Source organism: Talpa occidentalis, unplaced genomic scaffold, assembly GCF_014898055.3.
Source record: "Talpa occidentalis isolate TD23 unplaced genomic scaffold, MPIMG_talOcc4v2.1 talOcc4.11, whole genome shotgun sequence".
Lineage (NCBI taxonomy): Eukaryota > Metazoa > Chordata > Mammalia > Eulipotyphla > Talpidae > Talpa > Talpa occidentalis.
This window is the reverse complement of record NW_023601104.1, coordinates 31,070,814-31,089,641: the sequence shown is the minus strand read 5'-3', so window position 1 is coordinate 31,089,641 and position 18,828 is coordinate 31,070,814. Positions and strand designations below refer to the sequence as shown.

The window sequence follows — 18,828 nt, the reverse complement described above, 5'->3', positions numbered from 1 at the left end:
GTGTATGCAATGTCCTTTCAAGTACTCTTTATCCTTCAATATTCAAAAAAGTGAATACTTCAATTAAATTTATCTCTCAGTCTAATGGTTTCCTACCATAAACTGTAATGATCTTAGTTAGCATTTTGTATAATTTGCTAATAGCCTCCCACATTTTGTGAGAACAAAACATCTTTAAAACATCAGAATGACAATCCCAATTTGTTTTCAATACAGTATAGTGGAGTGGAAAAGGTGACCTGTCAAATCCCAGGAGTGTGACACCAGCACTGTCCCAACCAGGAAAACAAAAATCAGCCCTCCTCTCTTTAGCACTAGGTCTATGATGCTAACCCACTAAATGATGTGATGGAATGCTCTCCTCTCATTTTTTTCTCCACAAACAAAATTGTACACATACAAAATTGTATTTTGTTTTAAACTTTTTCAAGCTTATGTTTGGGACACATCAAATAGCCAATGTCTATTTGTCTCCTCTGTTCAAAAAACATCTATAAATCAACATCTAAGAGGTTGAAATAAGATCTCAATTATCCACCCAGTCTCTGAATTATTCTGCTCCCAAATTTGCCAAAATTGTCAACACAGTTTTTTCTCTTTAAGGTACAAAGAAGAGCTTATCACATAGGTCACTCCACTGAAAATATTTCCATTTTGTAAATACAAGTCACTGCAGACAGAAAGTAAGATGTTCATTTTCCCAGGGTAAAATAAATGATTAGCTCTAACAAGCAATGCAAACTGTTTAAAAAGTCCAACTTTTCTGCAGAACTAAGTGACGGGCTAGCACTTCTTTTTAGAGTAAGAATTCAGCCTACACAATGCAGCAGCAAAACGTAACTTACCTTTCAGAATAATGACTACAATTAGAGAGAAAAAGAACACGGAAACAGTGGCATACAAACTTAAATCAAATTGAGATGGCTACACTCTCAGAATACAAGTTTCAAAATTCAATGTTAAAATAACTGAAGACCAAGCAGCAAGATACTTTTAAAGTGCCTTGACCCCAAAATTTTCATAATATTTAAAAAATTAATGTTTCTTATTTCAGCTTGTTTCATTAAGATACCATCCAGAATGAGTACACTTGTTGAAATGCAAAGTCATTTTTTACTACCGCTACTTAAGATTTCTTGGAATTCTCCCAAGAGCCAACCATGCTCAAGGCAACATTAAGTCCACACTCAGTTAAAAAAAAAAAATTATTTTATTTACTTTCAATTTACTAACTAGTTTCTCCTTTATTAATTTTGTAAAAAGTTCATTACTAATTTTGGGTAAAATAGTGATGGAAGTCTGATAACATAAGGCTACTTCTCTAATATTTTTTGATAATGCTTTTTCCAAGCAAAGAATGAAGTACATATCTAAAATCAAAGCTAAATTCATACAATTATATTCCAATTCAATGTTTACCCTATAATGCAAGGAACCTATGCTATTACTAATCAGATCCAATATTCCATGGCTATATTCAAAAAGCTCTTAGGAAAAATGTAATGTGACAACATAAAGAATAGTCCCCCCATAACTGTTTATTAGAATGTGAACATATTCCAAATAAGTAACAAAAAAAAAAAAATCAAGTTACAGAGCATGCATAAAATACAAAGTAGCAATTTACAAACAGATAATAGCATCTTCATAACCAATATACTAAAATAAAATGGCTACAGAAGAAAACCAAAATGACTGACCACAGCAATGCCTTCCGTGTGCCCCACACGTCATGAGCACCGCAAAAGACAGAAGATTAACTATGAAACATAGTAATCTATGCAAACCCACACACATATTTTTGTGATATATCACCATCCTGAATAGTATCACTTCAGTTAACACAACTTTCAGAACACTGCAGATTTAAGTGCTTAATATTATCCACAAGAAAGTAAAACAAAATATTAGTGTGCACATTTCTGAATGAGAAACTAGTTGCTCCATTGATTTCAATAATGTAGTGAAAGAAAATTATTTCAGATTTGTACAATGCCTAAATGCACTCTATTTAAACTCAAGTTACTATTTCACCTTACATACTAAAAGAATACATGCCTTTAAGTGATTAACACTTGAGCAGAAATTAACCTCTCACTGTATTCTTTAGACATACTGAAATCAGATATTTAACCCGACTATATTCCTTAATATACTGCAAAACTCAAAAATCAGCTTTGTTAAAATATTATCCATGCTTGCTGGTGGATATGGTGATAAAACTAAGTTGCATTTCATTTACTGGAAGGTTTTTAAGACAAAATTAACACTTTTATACTAAGAGCATTAAATCAGTTATTGCCGGGGCAATAAAATGCCACCTAATCTACTGCTGGGAAATTAGATGAATAACCTGGGCTGCCTAATCGTTGCCACAGAGGCACCTCAGATGGAATTCCACCAGTCTCTCCAATTCCCACCCTGCCGGGAAACATTATATAACATATGGCCCCACAACCATAGAGCTACTGAAACCACAACAGTCTTTTGTGTTGATAATTCTTGTCCAGAAAAGTGCCCCCTTCTCTAATCAACTTTGATGCTTACAAAAATTAAAAAACAAAATTTATTAAGCTACATAACCCTATTAAGGCATTTTAGAAATTGACTTCCAGAATGGAAAATTTTCAAGCTTTCAAAATCCTTCTAAGTTTACAGGGCAATTCCTAAATCTGTGAAAATATACACTGCACTGAGAGAGTGTATTAATTGTAAGTTGCTCTGTGGCAAAATGATAGCTTATTTCTAAAGTCTTACTTTGATCAAGACCTAGGTCTGAGTTTCAAGTGATCAAGTTCTACAGCGACAGGCTTCCATGATGAAAAGTAAACAATAACTGAGGAATCCAAACATTCAGTTTATTAAACTAAGGCTAGTGAAGCCATAGCATGAAAAAAAGCTGCAGTCATTCGGGACAAGTGGATGATTTTATAAAGCAAAATCAAAAGACTTAAGACATGGAAAAATTCATTGAGGATGAGGAAGTAATAAAACACAAAAGTGACCACAAGAATTACAAATATATTTAAATCTCAGACCTGGGAAATGGACTATACACAGCCTTCTAGGGGAGAAGAGAAACGCCTTATATGTTCTGACAGCACTGCACCTTTGGCTTGTTTTCAGTGGTTGGTGGAACATGAATAGGAACCACATTGTTGCTTGGAGACATGTCATTTTCACGTCTGTCTGACATTTGCTTCTGGGAAACAATACGGTATATCTCTGAGTAAAAAAAAAGAAACAGCATTGTTCAGTATGAATAGCCCTGTCAACAGTTAATATAAAAGATACATAGAAGTAGGTAACATTTGCAAGAACTGCAAATTAAATTTCAAACAATGCATGAAGTTTTATTTTCAAACAACAGTTGATTAGACTCAACCTTATTATAACACTTTTCTTTAGGGTAAGAAAAGAAAGTTTTCCATTTCACAAGGTAGAATCACCCAACTACTTAAATAAATCTTGGTTTAAACAGATTACATAGTTTGTGGGCTTAGAATGATGAGCATTTTCAACCTGCTGTTACCAAAGGAAAAAACCTACATACATTGACATTGTACCAAGGGAAAAAAAAATAAAATCACACAATTAGATACACTAGGTATTGGGGAAAAACATCACAAAATTCCACAAGATACTTGGAAAAAGAGGGAAAGAGTATGTTCATCAGTGCCTCTTGAACTAAACTACAGTGAAATAATTATTCAAAAACAGGTAACTAAGATTTTATATGACATGTAACCTAAATTAATTGTATTTTTATCTACCTCCTTCCATTATACATTAAACTTAATAAGGGCCAAAACTCTACCAGTATTCATTGCTTCATCTCCACCATAGAAGAGATTGATAAGTAATCAACAGGGTGAATGTTATTAATTTCCTCTACAGCAAGTATCTTTTACATTGCATTGCCTAAGGTAGTTCCCTCTCAACAGAGAACGCATATTAATTATTTTAGTTCTCCCAGTGCTTTCTCTAAATAAAACACTCAAAAGATAAGGGACAAATTGTCATGATGTACCTCCTATTATGTTGTACTATGAAGGACAAACACAATGGATTTCTATGAATGCCTAAAATTGTTTAAAATGAATTTATCCTGAGGAAAAAGACAATTTCAAATGAGGAAGACAACTGTCAGGACTCTTCAAAAAAGCTGTCATACAGTACATATGAAAGACGGAGATAGGGCCTCCCCTGGTGGGGCAGCGGTTGAGCGCTGGGCTGCGAAGCTGCCCACAGCCTCTGCAGCGCTGGTTCCATCCCCAGCCGGGTTCCATCCCCAGCCGCTGGTGAGGGTCCCACATGGCATGAAAGACCTCTCTTGTCTCACCCACTGCTCCCCTCAGCAGTGTATTTCATCGGTCTGCCTGTTCTGTTCCCTGCTCTGGTGAATTCTCTCACCCTCCCGTGCTTCTGACTGTACCCAATGCTTGTACACATAAATATTTAAAAAAAAAAAATGGAGATAAATTTCTTAGATCTGATTTGTCCAAATGCAGTAACCATCTATTTAAATTATTCAAAATCCCAATTCCTCAGTCCATTTGCCACATTCTAAGTGCTCTTAACTGGTGGTGAGTGGCCTATTTTGAAAACCCAGATATAAAACAATCCCATCAATATTATGTGTGATCCTTTACCAGATCCTAGATTTAAAATCTAAAAACTAAATCTTTAAAAGATACTGAGTATGAGCTGCAATACCCGCAATTTACTTTGTAAAAGAGAGAGGGGAGTATAAACACACACCTCCCCAAATGTGGCAAAATGTTAGTAACTGATGTATCAAGAAGGGTATATGAGTGTTTATTATTTCTGTAATATTTGAAAACTTAAAGAATGTCATGTTATGGGGTCAAAAATGAAAAAATGGAATATTTTCAAGCTGCTCCAAGAATATAACAGAACTGCAATGTATGAAAATCACTTGGATTCTAATTTGAATGGTGAAAATAAATTTGAGACAGGAATTTTAATACTGCTTGGATAATAGATAATAAAGTAGTACTGTCAATTTTTAAGAGGTTTTGTTGTTATGGGTTTAAGTGCTAGTAATTTTAGTTACACATCATGAAATGCTTATAAACGAAATGCTGTAATATTTGGGATTTGTTTCAAAATCATGAGGGAGGGAGTAGATGGAAGACAGACTGGCCATGAACCTGATGGTTGTTGATACAGCTACATGGGAATTTATGATGCTATCCTACTTTGGGTATGTTGAAAACTTTGGATAACAAAAAGTCAAAGAAAAAATTAACCAAATTAATGCATATCTTCCCCCAATTAAAAACTAATTCCCTAAAGTTGAGTAACAGCAAACTACAGTCAACTAACAAAAACCACTGACAAGCCCCGTGTACCTTTTCTTATGCTATACTCTTTTGGGAGGCTGGGGATTGCTAAAATTTGTTAAAAGTTGACAGTGGTTCAAAGGTGAAAAAACGGGCCTCCCCTGGTGGCGCAGCGGTTAAGCACTGGGCTGCGAAGCTGCCCGCAGCCTCTGCAGTGCCGGTTCGATCCCCGGCCACCGGCGAGGGTCCCACATGGCGTGACAGACCTCTCCTGCTGCTCCCACTGCTCCCCTCAGCAGTGTATTTCGTCAGTCTGCCTGTTCTGTTCCCCGCTCTGGTGAATTCTCTCACCTTTCTGCCCTTCTGACTGTACCTAGTGCTTCTATAAATAAATAAATCTTAAGGGGGGGGGGGAGACAAAGGTGAAAAAACATCAAAAAAATTAAAACAATAAAGGAACACTAGGCTACTGATTAGAGTTTGAAAGACAAAGGTTATGAATGCGTCATTAAGATTCTTTTTACTGAAAAGGGAGGGAACCTGAATGTGTCAAAGGCAATGAGGAAAAAAAGTCATTTAATCAAGCTAGTGACTAAAAAATAAAAATAATCATCAATTTACAGTAAAACTATGCCATTCATTCTTTGTTCTTTGTTTTCTAATCCCAAATTGGATGGCTCTTCTTTTCCAAGTGCAAATGATTAAGTGACTCTACACATTTTTACAAATTGTTTTGGAGGTTAAGTTAGGAGAATCAAAACAAAACACGTATTTTACAGGTTCTTACATGAAAAGCAAACACTGGAAGATGGAAAAGCAGAGTTCTCAGAGAACACAAAAAGGTAAATAATTAAAGAGATCTCATTACAAAGCAAGAAATTTGAGCTGTGTTGTGTAACTGCAAGTACTGCATACTGTTCTGTAGGAATAGATTACTGCTATATTTGCTCCAGGCACCAAAAAGATGTCCACTAATAAAATGCCAACAATGCAATAAACCAAAGGAAAATTGGTAAAAAACATTAGGAGAAATTTTTTCTTTCAAAGAGAATGAGCCCGAAGAGACACTACAATTTAAAGTCTCTTGTGGCTAGGTGTCTCGGTCTCTGTGTCTCTCTCTCTGTCACACACACACAAGCCCACAAAAATTTGATAAGAAAAAAGGAAGCAGGTAACTTCTAGCTGGCATCTGATTAAAGGTTATTTAAGTGGGGGCTGGGAGAGAGAATGAGGACTAGTAACTTGCTAAATGAGATGCAAATATTTTCCTCTTTCAAGGTCATGTTCTCCTTTAAAACCAAATGTATAGTGATACACCAAGTCCTATGCAGTCCCTTCAAGATGTTCAAATCAGAGATTAGAAAGATGAATGCAACACACGATGTGATCATAGCCTTGCTTTTGCTAATATGAACTAAGTGGAACAACTGAAAATTTGAATATTATCTGTAGCTATTAACCATTGATGTAACACTATTATTGAACTGATTTTGTACTATAATTGTGAAATAATGTGCTTGTTTTCAGGAAATGCTTAAAGCACTCAGGTTTAAAGGGTGACATGTCTTTCTGTCAAGTGCCACAGAAAAAAATGCATATATACTTAAAAGGAAAAAAAGCAGATGTAGTAAAATATCATCAACAGTTGAAGAATATGGGTGAAGGGTATTTGCAAATTCTTTGGGCTATTATGGCAAATTTGAGTCTGAAATTGTCAAAATCCAAAGTTAAAAGAAAAAAAATAAGAGTATGGAACAATTAAAATCATCCCTTAATGAAACTGAGGATGAAAGAAAAATCTGCACTGAAATTCAGAGGCTGGGCAGTCTATTAGACTCACTCATGTCCTAGCTGACTACCTCTAAAACATGTCATCAACAAAATTATGTCATGGAGTTACTATCAAATTCATGGATGTCAAGAATGCCATGAATCAACTCTAAAATAAGACACACAATCAACTTTGGATAATACAATTTTCCAATATATAAATTTGCATATTAAAATTAAAAAGCTATTCATTTCTTCCAGTAATATCAAAACACACAGTAAATATTCCCTTAACACAGCTAACATTAAAGACAGTTCTCTTTCCTATTTCTTCTACGCATTAATACTGCCTCAGGAATACAGAAGTTTAGAACAAACTTTCAAACACTTGCAAAATAGTATCGCTGTCTGCTGCCACATGCAGTGATCTCTGAGCCCACAGAGAGACACCAAGATTTATGCAGAAAGCTGAGGAAATAGTGAACAGAAAGAGGAAAAATGGTACTAAATGAAGCTAACATCTTGTTGGCTAACAAGCCAAATTAAGTAAGCAGTTAACAAAAATTCAATCTAGAATGAATTTTAAGGAAAAGTCAAGTGTTCTTCACTTTTAAGGACAAAGTAGTTTCAATTTTAAGTTTGAGGTATGTACACAAACATCATTGCTTGTTAGTGATTCATATCTGTATAGATCACTAAGTTCAATGTCACAAAAAGATACAAAAAGGTAATTACATATGAAGAAAAGATTTTGCCTCATCTTCATGTAACATCAAAATAAATGGGCTAGAAATTGAGAATGGGCTAAAATTGTAGCAGAGAAGATTTTAAAAAATCCCAACAAGGATCGACTAGTTTTTTCAAGTCAGGTATTCAAAGGGTGTAAGAGAGTCAGAGACCTTCAAGATTATTTAACTCACTCATTTCAAGACATTAGGACTCTGAGGACCAGAGAAGTTTAATGTCTTTAGTTATAATGGGAATGGGAACAAAGTGGGGGGGGGAACATTTGCAACTCCTAGGTCTAAATTTAATATTCTTCACATTTGTTTACTGTAACTCACACAAGTGGGTTATAAAGGAAAAAAGCAGGATGAGCAAATATACTGCATATTTAATCAAATATTGCTTGTTTGAAACAATCTACAATGAAATTTGATACAGAGAAGATTTTAAATACTATATTCTAAAGACTATCCAACCTAAATATGTACTTTTGGTTACTTTAACAGAAAATTCCAATATTTAGTTCATTTTTAATGAGTTAAATGGCTTACCTACTTTTTAGTAACTAAGGCCTTAACTGCTGTTAATTTACTAACTTATCAAATATTCACTATGTACCAAAGATAGTTAAGTATTTTACATGTATGAATTCATACACTCATTTTTTGAAATCCAGAGTTTAAACCATGACAGATAATTCTTTTCTGGGCATTACAGACAAAAACTTTTATAAGTCACCAAATAACAGTCAAGTCAAAGAACATCACAAGTAAAAATAAAAACAATTTTCACAAGTATTTATAAACACAAACCCTATCTCAAAAAGAAAAACAGAAACTTCACACAACATATTTAAATTTTAAAGAAATTGAAGCCTAGAAAGTTAAGTAACTTACCTGAAGAAAATAAGACCTAGAAAGGAACTTGCCCAATTACAGAGCTAATAATAAATGGAGAAATCAGGACCAGAATCAGAGTCAGGTTTCCCGTTCATGCTCTTAAATTCTAGGTTTTATATGCTACACTTTTTACAGTTGTTTTACTGTTTTACAACAGTCAAAACTGCTAACCTCTAATAGAAGTGTTACATACAAAAAATAAAGTCTTCTTATATTACAATACCACTTACCTATTTAACCATTTCTCCATATAGATGGCTCTAGAACACTATGTAAGATAGTAGGATATATTAAGACTAGGCTCTAAGTCACAAGTTCTTAAAAGGAGCATACAATTTTAAAGTAGTTAAAAACCCATCAAAGTACTTATTAGTGGATCAAGATTAAACTTGACAAGTTCTGGGCCTCCCTGGTGGCACAAGGGGTTAAACACAGCACTGTGAAGCTATCTGCAGCCTCTGCAGCATGAGTTCGATCCCCCTGCCTGCCAGGGAACTACCCACATGGCACGGCAGACTTCTCCTGCCTTGCCCACTGCTTCCCTCACAGTGTATTTCAGTCAGTCTGCCTGTTCTGTTCCCCACTCTGTCTCTGGTGAATCCTCTCACCCCCCCACACCTCTGGCCTATACCCCAGCTCTTGTATGCATAAATAAATAAATCTTTACAAAAAAAAAAAACAAAACAAAAAACTTGAGCAGCTCTAATATTTAATTCTAATAATAAGTCAGGGTGAATATGAAAATATGAGTCAACACATACAAAATGTCTTATCCCTGAGGCTGACTTAGGTCTGCAAATCCACATTCTAAAACAGCATGCACTTTTCTCCTTTCCCATTACTTATTTAAACTTTCTACATGCATTACTGGCTTGTTTTCCCCTTGCTGCTGCTTGTATATATCATGGGAGAATTTTACTTTCTTTTTTAATTTAAAAAGTAAAATTTTTTTTTTCATTTAAAATATATTTCTCCCTTACTGTTTCTTCAAACATCAGAAACAAGAATGCCTTTTCTTTACTGATTTACAAAAGGGTATTCATGTCTTTCCATAACCAGGATTTCAAAATTTATCTTATGAAAATATTTAAGCATTAGTTTACGCTTGTGACCATAATGTATGGAATACATGGACTGAGGTAACAGAAGTAAAAAGATTGTTTTCAAAGTATTTCTGCCACTATGAAGTGGAAGAATTAAAATTATTAAAGCTTAGCAAGCAAAGACTGTAAGCAATTTTCTACTCTAAACAGCTTTTACTATAGTAGCTCTCAAATGATACTCATTCTTAGTTTTATAGTATTTAGTTTCCAGGTTAATTTGTTTAAATTAACTTCCTAGAACTTCCAATTCCAACAGTTTTAATCTGAAAATGCAAGTCTCACCTGTCAGAATTGTCTGAAAAGCAGCTTCTACATTTGTAGAGTCTAGAGCCGATGTCTCAATGAAAGACAAACCATTCTTTTCTGTGGGGAAACAAAAACTTCAGCCTTGTCAAATTTTAACACAAGGGACATGATACACTCAAGTCTTCAAAAGGAAATTAACAGAACTTTCTAAAACCTAAGACTTCTTTCCAACTTCTTGAGCAGTATGGTATCACTTCAGTTATACTTTAGCAATATAGCATTTAGTGAGAAATTTTCATCGGCTTCTTAATTAAAATACTTGTTATATCTAAATACTATTTACTACCACTAAATAATAACACTATTCAAAACATAGTAAAATTACCAAATGCCCAGCTATTTCCATTCCTTACTTTCCTCTCCATTTACCATATAGCTATGGTATGAACACAGATTATTACAATGTAATTTTATTTTAAAAATTTTTATGGAAAACTTTATCCACCGCATAATCACTAGTGGTTTAAGTCAAAATCTTCACTAGCCAAAAATGCACAATGGTGACTTCTAGCAGCCTGTCCCTACCAAAAGAGAGGAGCAAGAGACAGGCAGATCCTCTATACAGTCAAAAAATGCATAGTTCCTAAGCAGCTACATCTGCTGGTCCTTTACACTCCCTGGGCCTCTAGTCTTCAGACCCATAGACAGCAGCTTTGAGAAAACGAGACATAATGGAAAAAGAAACAAAGCATAAAATTTGCTGATAAAATTTCATCTACACCCCTTTTCCAAGGAGAGAAAAGATGGTATTTACATACTTATATTCAATTTTTGGGAGCCAAAACTCAAAACACTAGTGTTTTATGATTCCAATTTAAGCAAAAGAATGATACTGCCCATCACAAACTTGCAAAACAATCTTTGCTGAGCATTCATGCTTACCTTTCTGAAACTTATAACCAATTACCCTCATTAGGAAGATAACAGCAAAATATTCCATAGCAGTATCATGGAATTTATATCACTAACCTGCAAAAGCTCTTGCTTCATCCGTAGGAACTGCCCTGAGATGACGCAAATCACTCTTATTGCCCACAAGCATGATAACAATGTTACTATCAGCATGATCTCTCAGTTCTTTCAGCCATCGCTCCACATTTTCATATGTAAGATGTTTAGCAATGTCATAAACCAATAAGGCACCTACAGCTCCACGATAGTATCTGAAAAAAGAAACATATTTTACTATTAGAAAACAGCCCAGGTGGAGCAGCAGGTTGCGCACAGTGCCGTGAAGCTGTCCACTGCAGCGCGGGTTCAGCGCCGGTTCAATTCCTGGCTGGCCAGGGAGATTCCCACATGGCACAGCAGACCTCTCCTGTTGTGCCCACTGCTTCCCTCAGCAGTGTTTTCGGTCTGTCTGACTGTTCTGCTCCCATTTGTCTCTGGTGAATCCTCTCACCCTCCCAAGCCTCTGGCCTGTACCCCAGCTATTGTATAAATAAAAATAAATAAATAAATCTTAAAAAAACAAAAGAAAAAGGAAAGAACCACAGATGGATATGAACACCATCAAGAATTAAATGTATGAAGCCTCCCCGGTGGCGCAGCAGTTGAGCACTGGGTTGCGAAGCTGCCTGCAGCCTCTGCGGCGCCGCTTTGATCCCCCGCTACTCCCAGGCCACCAGAGGAGGGTCCCACATGGCGCGCAAACCTCTCCTGCCGCCCACTGCTCCCCTCAGCAGTGTGCTTCGGTCCTTCTGCCTGCTCTGCTCCCCGCCCTGGCTCTGGTGAATTCTCTCACCCTCCTGCGCTTCTGACTGCACCCAGTGCTTGTATAAATAAATAAATAAATAAATAAATCTTTAAAAAAAAAAAAAAAAAAAATTGAATGTATGGATTACATATATTTTTAAAGCACAGTTACAAATTTCAAAATCCTAATACTGGAATTCTTATAAGGGAATCAATTTTCCAATAGCAAAAACCAGCTAATTCACTTGACAGCACTTTCTTTCACAGAACTTAAAAACTATGAGACTTACGCTGATGTTATAGCTCGGTATCGCTCTTGCCCTGCTGTGTCCCAAATCTGTGCCTTTATTGTTTTCCCATCAACCTGGATACTTCTAGTTGCAAACTCTACTCCAATGGTGCTCTTGCTTTCAAGATTAAACTCATTTCGGGTAAATCGAGACAGGAGATTACTCTTTCCAACACCAGAATCTCCAATAAGGACAACTGCAAAGACAAAGAACTTAATGTCAGATGAATGAAGCAAACACATCCAGAATACCACCATGCTTTGAAGCCAAATAAATAAATAAAGGCTAAACAAACTGGTAAGGCATCCAATATTTTGAAAGGGCTGGGGAATTGATTGATAACAGGTCAAGAAAATTACTAATCAATAAAATCAACTAATTCTTTGTAACCTAGATACAGTATTTGGTCTTAAATGTACATATTTAATCATATTTAACCTGGTAGGTCCGCTAGGCACTGATGACAGGTAAATACACTAATTACCTTCAATGCTACACCAATCTTAGTACTTTAGAAAGTAGTAATATGAAAGATAAATCCTAAACCAAATGAAGAATCTGATATTAAAATGTTTAAGACATAAAAGCAATAAAGAATTTTAGTGGGGTATTAGGGAAGAAAAGAGTAAGTTCTACTTAGTTTCATCAAAGACTAGGTGTAACTTCAGTACTCACACCTAAGTAGAATGTAACATATGAGGCCTCAGATTTATAAACTCTGCCACCCAGATCACAGAAACTATAACCCTTTTGTATTTATCAGATTGGCAGGGAGCAAGAGAACCATCCGTGACTCACAATTCTGACTTACCATGAGTCAAGGCCAAAGCAAAGGAGGGCATACACTTTCACTTATGGCTTCCTTTTTCTAAAACAAGGTTTTATTTACTTCCTATGATTAATAGAGGAGGCAGGTTTTTTTCACTAACTATGCGGAGTTTTTTTTTTTTTTTTACCCAAGGCAATATTACACTTAAGGATTTCAAAAACAGTAGGTAAATAAACAGTTAACTTGTTTTAAAGCATTTCTATTTTAACTTAATAAGTTCAGAGGTTTACTGAGCTAGATAACATTTTTTCTTCTGTAAAAAAAAAAACTTTGATACTTCAGAAAGTATTATACTTACTCCCAGTGTTGATTCATAATACTTCTCCTTACTATTTACTAGCAAAAAGATTTAGACACCTGGACTAGAAAAACAAACAGGCACAAACACCACCAAAAGACAAACCAGGTCTTACTATACAGAATGAGATGGGGGGGGGGTGCAGTGGGAGCTAAAAACTAAGGGAGCCCATTGCACCCTGGTCAGAGGGCAAAGACAGTCCATTATGCATTCCTTCCTTGCTACAAGAGTGGATATAAGCTGGCTTCTGTACAGTCTTGCAGGGAGTACATTATAAAATGCATCTCTTTCTGGTTTCCTCCACAGTTGATTCAGCAAGAAATCATGAAGGCGGTAATAACTCCATGTAGCACAGAATTATTTCTAACTATAAAGTCATTCAGAGAGGTGCCAAACGGGCCTCCCTGGTGGCACAGGGGTTAAAGTCTCAGCGCTATCAAGCTATCTAACCAGCCACTGCAGCATGAGTTCAATCCCAGGCCAGGGAGCTAACCCACACAGGGCACAGCAGACCTCTCCTGTCTCCCACTGCTCCCCTTAGCAGTTTGTTTCAGTATATCCACCTGTTCTGTTCCCCACTCTGTCACTAGTGAATCCTCTCACCCTCCCCCCACAGCTCTGCTCTACACTCCAGTTTTTCTATGCATAAATAAATCTTGGGGGAAAAAAAAAAAAAGAGGTGCCAAAAGATATTATGGCAAATACAGATATTATAGTAAATGCTTTAATTTAGTTATCAGGGAAGATGTTATGGTCATGAAAGTAACATACAAAAACACTGCATTTCCAATTTTATAGGATGGTTAGTTGAATATGTTAGTTTCCAAGGTCCACCATTTTGAAGGTGATCCCAATTTTAATAGTAGAGTTTACCAAATTAATAGGATACTTTCCCTGTTGCCTCTAGTGGCAAGAGGCTGGATATTCTGGTGAGGAACCTTCTTAATTCTGGCCCACATTAGCACTGAGTCATAAAAACCTTACTTGAAGTGGAAATAGGGAAGGTAAAGCGAAAAAGTATTTCTACTTTGTAGGCACTCATACACCAATCAGTAAATTCAGGGGCTAGTAAAGCCAAAGTGCAAGTCTCCAGAACCACAGTCTTTGGAAAATAAATAACTCAAAGAACATCCTCTTCTTCCCATAAAAACTCTAGCACTAGCAACAACAAACGTTAGCGAGGTTGTGGAGAAAAAGGAACTCTCCTGCATTGTTGGTGGCAGTGCAAACTGGTCCAACCACTATGGAGAGCTGTGTGGAGATTTCTGGACCTACTAAACATAGAGCTTCCATATGATCCAGCAATTTCACTCCTAGGTATTTACCCAAAGGACACAGAAACATCAATTCCAAAGAGCACCTGCACCCCTATGTTTATAGCAGCACTGTTTACAATAGCTAAGCTTTGGAAACAACCCAAATGCCCAAAAACAGATGACTGGATCAAGAAGATGTGATACATATACACCATGGAATATTACTCAGCATTCAAAAACGATAAACACATGCAATTTGCAGCAACATGGATGGAGCTGGAAGGGATCATGCTCAGCGAAATAAGCCAGAAAGAAAAAGAAAACTACCGGATGGTCTCACTCATAGCAGGAATCTAGAAAACCTAAATAAGGGACCAGGAAAAAGAATAACTATAAGAAAGAAAATATCAAAATCAACAAACTACTATGAACCAGAGACACTCTATGGGGAGTGGGAGGGTTGGGGAAAGGAGGGTTTGGGGTCAAAATAAGGGGGTTGTAATTGTATGGGGAATATAAAAAAAAAATTTAAATTAAAAAAAAAAAAAAAAAAACCTCTAGCACTTTCAAGTTCTGGTTTCTTGCCTTTCAGCCTTCACTTTAATTGCTGATTATGTTCATTATCTCCCCATCCTCAAATCTTTATGATGTCATAAGGACAGCTAGTGAAAGCATTTTTTCCCTTGACATAACCAATTTTAGCATTATAAAAATAGCACCCTTACCTGAAAATAATTCAAGACTCATGAATAGTTTTTAAAGTAGTTATGTCAACCAGACATGCACAAGGTTGCCTGAATTAGGACTAACAACCTCCAAAGGATATCTTAAATGACAGAAGATAATGGTTCTCCAAAAAACACTGCTACCAAGAAGATGCTGAGAAAAGATACAATAAGCTGCTTCTCTTCAGTTACCAAGTAAGAAACCAACTAAGAAGCGTTACAGCTAGGCTCACATAAAAAAAAATAAACTAGAACTCATTCAATTACCTAAGCAACCTAAGAGTACTTACTGGCTATGATTTCTAAAATACAAACCAAAAAAGTTCATGGAGTCACACAATTTCTAATCAAAATCATTTCTCTCATAAAGATGACAATATTTAATTGCTTTATAAAAACGTGACAAAATTATATGCTTGTATTCAATATAGCTCAGGAAGAGTCTGCAGTCTCTGTTTTCCATAACCAGTATCTTAGGTATACTTATAAAATGTTTAAAGTGGAAGTACATTTAACCTATCCATTTAACATAGGTATAATATTAACAAATTAAATAATAGCATTTATATTAAGCACCTAGCGCATGTCTTAAAAAAAACCTTATTTATCACCACTTGCTGAATGTGCTGAATTTTTAGTATCATTTCTAATATCTCGTAGTAAATTTGGCTCATTAACTTGTCAAATATTAGACTGCTAAGTGCCATAAAGTAAGATATATATATTTATCCATTATTCTGTAAAAATTTCCACTCTTTAGTCAGATTTAGTTTTAGACATTCTCTTGCAAACTGGTCACGGGACTAAAATTTAACAAGTCAATCATAGTACATTAGACCTGAAAGCGATCACCTAAAGGAATAACCCATAATTTTCATGCTAATTTTTATAAATAAAGTTGCAGGTGTTTCTTTCAACTATATTCACAGTCCAATCTTTAAAAGTCTTTAAAATAAATGTCTTCAAAAAAATAAAAAGTTGAGCTGCTATAGTAATAACCACTTGCATAAGATAGGGATCATGTGCACAGGGAAAAAAACAGTATTGCACTTTATAAACACTCTACTGTGAATGGAAAAAGCAATAACTAAAACTATTTAAAACTGACACCATAAAAAATTATATGAAAATAAAATAAAATGTATTCCATAAGGATGAAGTCCAGACATGTTTTTGTGATTCAGCAGAACAAGTTGCTCAACCAAAGTTGTGAAAGAAAAACTAATAAGATGCAATATAGCACAGTTCCTAAGATAGTTTCCACTGACAATCAGCTGATGGTTAATTACAAGTGACCTTCAATAAGACTGAAGAGAAAATGCTGTAAGTGACAGTATATGCAGCCAGATTATTTTCAGAAAATATGACTCTGGATTGGTATCTATCACAATATTTATAAATGGAACTATGATTGAGGCTTTCATGTTCCACAGGTTAACCACATTATTGTGTAAATACTTGTAGAACTTTAAAATAAAAAGTTCTTAAAAATAAAATTAACTCTCTAAATTAATACCCCTCACCCCCACACACTCCCTCACACACACACAACTTAGAATTATTGTCTTGCTATCCCCATATTAGGTCCCCATTTGTATCACTCCATCCTATACTAGTCAAAACATTCCTTCATTTTCAAATGGTTAGAGTTACAAACTTATTTCCAATTCCCTCAATTAGTTTGCTAGGTCAGTTTCTCTGAGGAGAGTTACATCTTATCTAAGCAGATTTACAGAATAAATCAATGTAGAATGAAACCATTTTAAAATGAAATTACTGTCACTTTGTTTCAAAATATAATTGTATAAATAAGAAATCAGCTAAACAATCAGCATTGAAGTAAAAAAAAAAAAGTGACTCATATCCTGTAAGAGCTTTAAAAAAGTGGAAATCCTTCTCAGCAGAATTTTTTAAACACCCTATCTATAAACAGCATAATGTACAACAAAATGAAGCCATAACCCATGGAAACAAACAATACTTTATAAATTCCTAGTTTTAAGTTTTCTTTATCAACACCTAAGTGCTTATGTACTTAAAGATAAAAGGTTCAAAATTTGACAAGAACCACAGTAACTACTGAGTCCTCACAAAAGCTAAAATTTACAACCAACCCAATTTAATTCTTATGAAAAGTTCTGAAAGGTAGTAAATTTCCTTTTTATAGATGAGGGAATTGAAGCTTGAAAAAGCCAACTTTCCCAAGGTTACAAAGCAAACTTATGGCCTGAATCAGTTTATCAGGGCTTAAGTATTCCAAAGCCTTGTACGCTCAATCACTGTAGGATGGTCTAATGTCATAAAGTTAAAAGTACTCATATCAACTCAGGGTGATAAATTGCATATTATTAACTCAGTAAGAATAGTCTTCGTGAAAAATAGATAAATAAATAGCTTTCTACAACCAATATTCAAGTTCCAAACCAAAGAGGAGATTTGCTGAGTCTACCTTGTTCTTAAGCTAGTTACTTCAAAGGTAGTTAGCTGCCCACTACTACTGTACCTTATTTTAAAAATCAAATTTCCCTTTATTGATTACACCTGTGTCCAGAGTTGCACTTAAGAACTTTCACCTTATCTGAGAAGCCTTGCATAGTTTTGCAAACAAATTCACACTATCCTTACCGTATTGGTAAAATGCAGTAAGTATCTTTTTTTCTGTCAAAAAACTTTTTACTATGGGGGGCGGGGAGGGAGGATGATGGATAATAAAGGTATGAACCCTATATAGTACAATATTCTAGATCTGAGGAATAAACGACAGGGAAGGGTAAATATCATCAGTTAGTATCCCAAGATTTGTAAAGTACTGGTAAAAAACAAAGACATGTTTCCAGCTTCTTTTAGTCAATCATTCTCAACAACGAAAGGCAAAGTCAAAAACAGGCACCACGCTTAACATTCTTTTAAAACTCCACCCTCCACTGTAAAGCTTTAATAGCAATGGCTTCTTCCTCCCTGGTAATGATCTTTGTTCACCATACTATACTACTTATGGCTGCCCTAATTCAGGAGCAGAGAAAGAGCACCAGAGAGTAAGCGCATTCACTAAACAAAAAGGCATTTACTGTACTTCTTTCTCATCCACAACTGTACCCTTTATCTTCGTTAATTAAAAACAGAAAAACCAATCTTTTGGTTTATTTCCGGACTAACCAATAAGTAACCCTTTGGAGCTACTTCCTACCCTCCAGTATTTTGTCCAAGGGCACTACAGGTTTTCCTAATTCGCCCTAAGCACACCACTCCCTCCCTCCCTTCCTCCCCCCACCCTTTGGGGAAAGGTATGTGGCCAACTAGGACTCTTCCCTTCCTGTTCTAAAAACACCAAAAGGTTGAATCCTCCCAGTGTTGCAGCAGGAAGCGACCAGTCCATAGTGATAAAGCAAGCTAGTATTTGTGCAGCGCACAACCTTTCCTGTTCGGGAACTGGGCCTTCAGGTCTGGCAAGGATAACAGCCACCACCCATCCGCAACCCCTTCTCCCGAGCAGAGTCGAGAGTTATCCCGGGCTGGAAAAAAGCCTAGGTGGGAAGTCACATCACCGCGCCGGGTCACTGCGACAAGTGCGCGCATGGGTGATGGGCAATCCCTCTTGGCCTACCCCCCACCCCCCCGCCGCCGG

The 18,828-nt window shown here is 35.9% G+C and overlaps 1 protein-coding gene across 4 annotated transcripts in view; it reads right to left on the bottom strand.

Annotated features, from left to right (window-relative positions):
* Positions 1–1,523: 1,523 nt before the first annotated feature.
* Positions 1,524–18,828, bottom strand: part of RAB11A (RAB11A, member RAS oncogene family) — a 54,664-nt gene continuing 37,359 nt past the window's right edge. For all 4 annotated transcript variants that reach the window (XM_054688184.1, XM_054688187.1, XM_054688188.1 and 1 more), the window contains 4 exons: positions 12,096–12,291; positions 11,080–11,273; positions 10,087–10,167; positions 1,524–3,225 (listed from right to left, as the gene is read on the bottom strand). In XM_054688184.1, the coding sequence (XP_054544159.1) occupies positions 3,086–3,225; positions 10,087–10,167; positions 11,080–11,273; positions 12,096–12,291 (611 nt within the window). In that variant the 3' untranslated portion in view covers positions 1,524–3,085. The remainder of the gene's footprint in view (positions 3,226–10,086; positions 10,168–11,079; positions 11,274–12,095; positions 12,292–18,828) is intronic.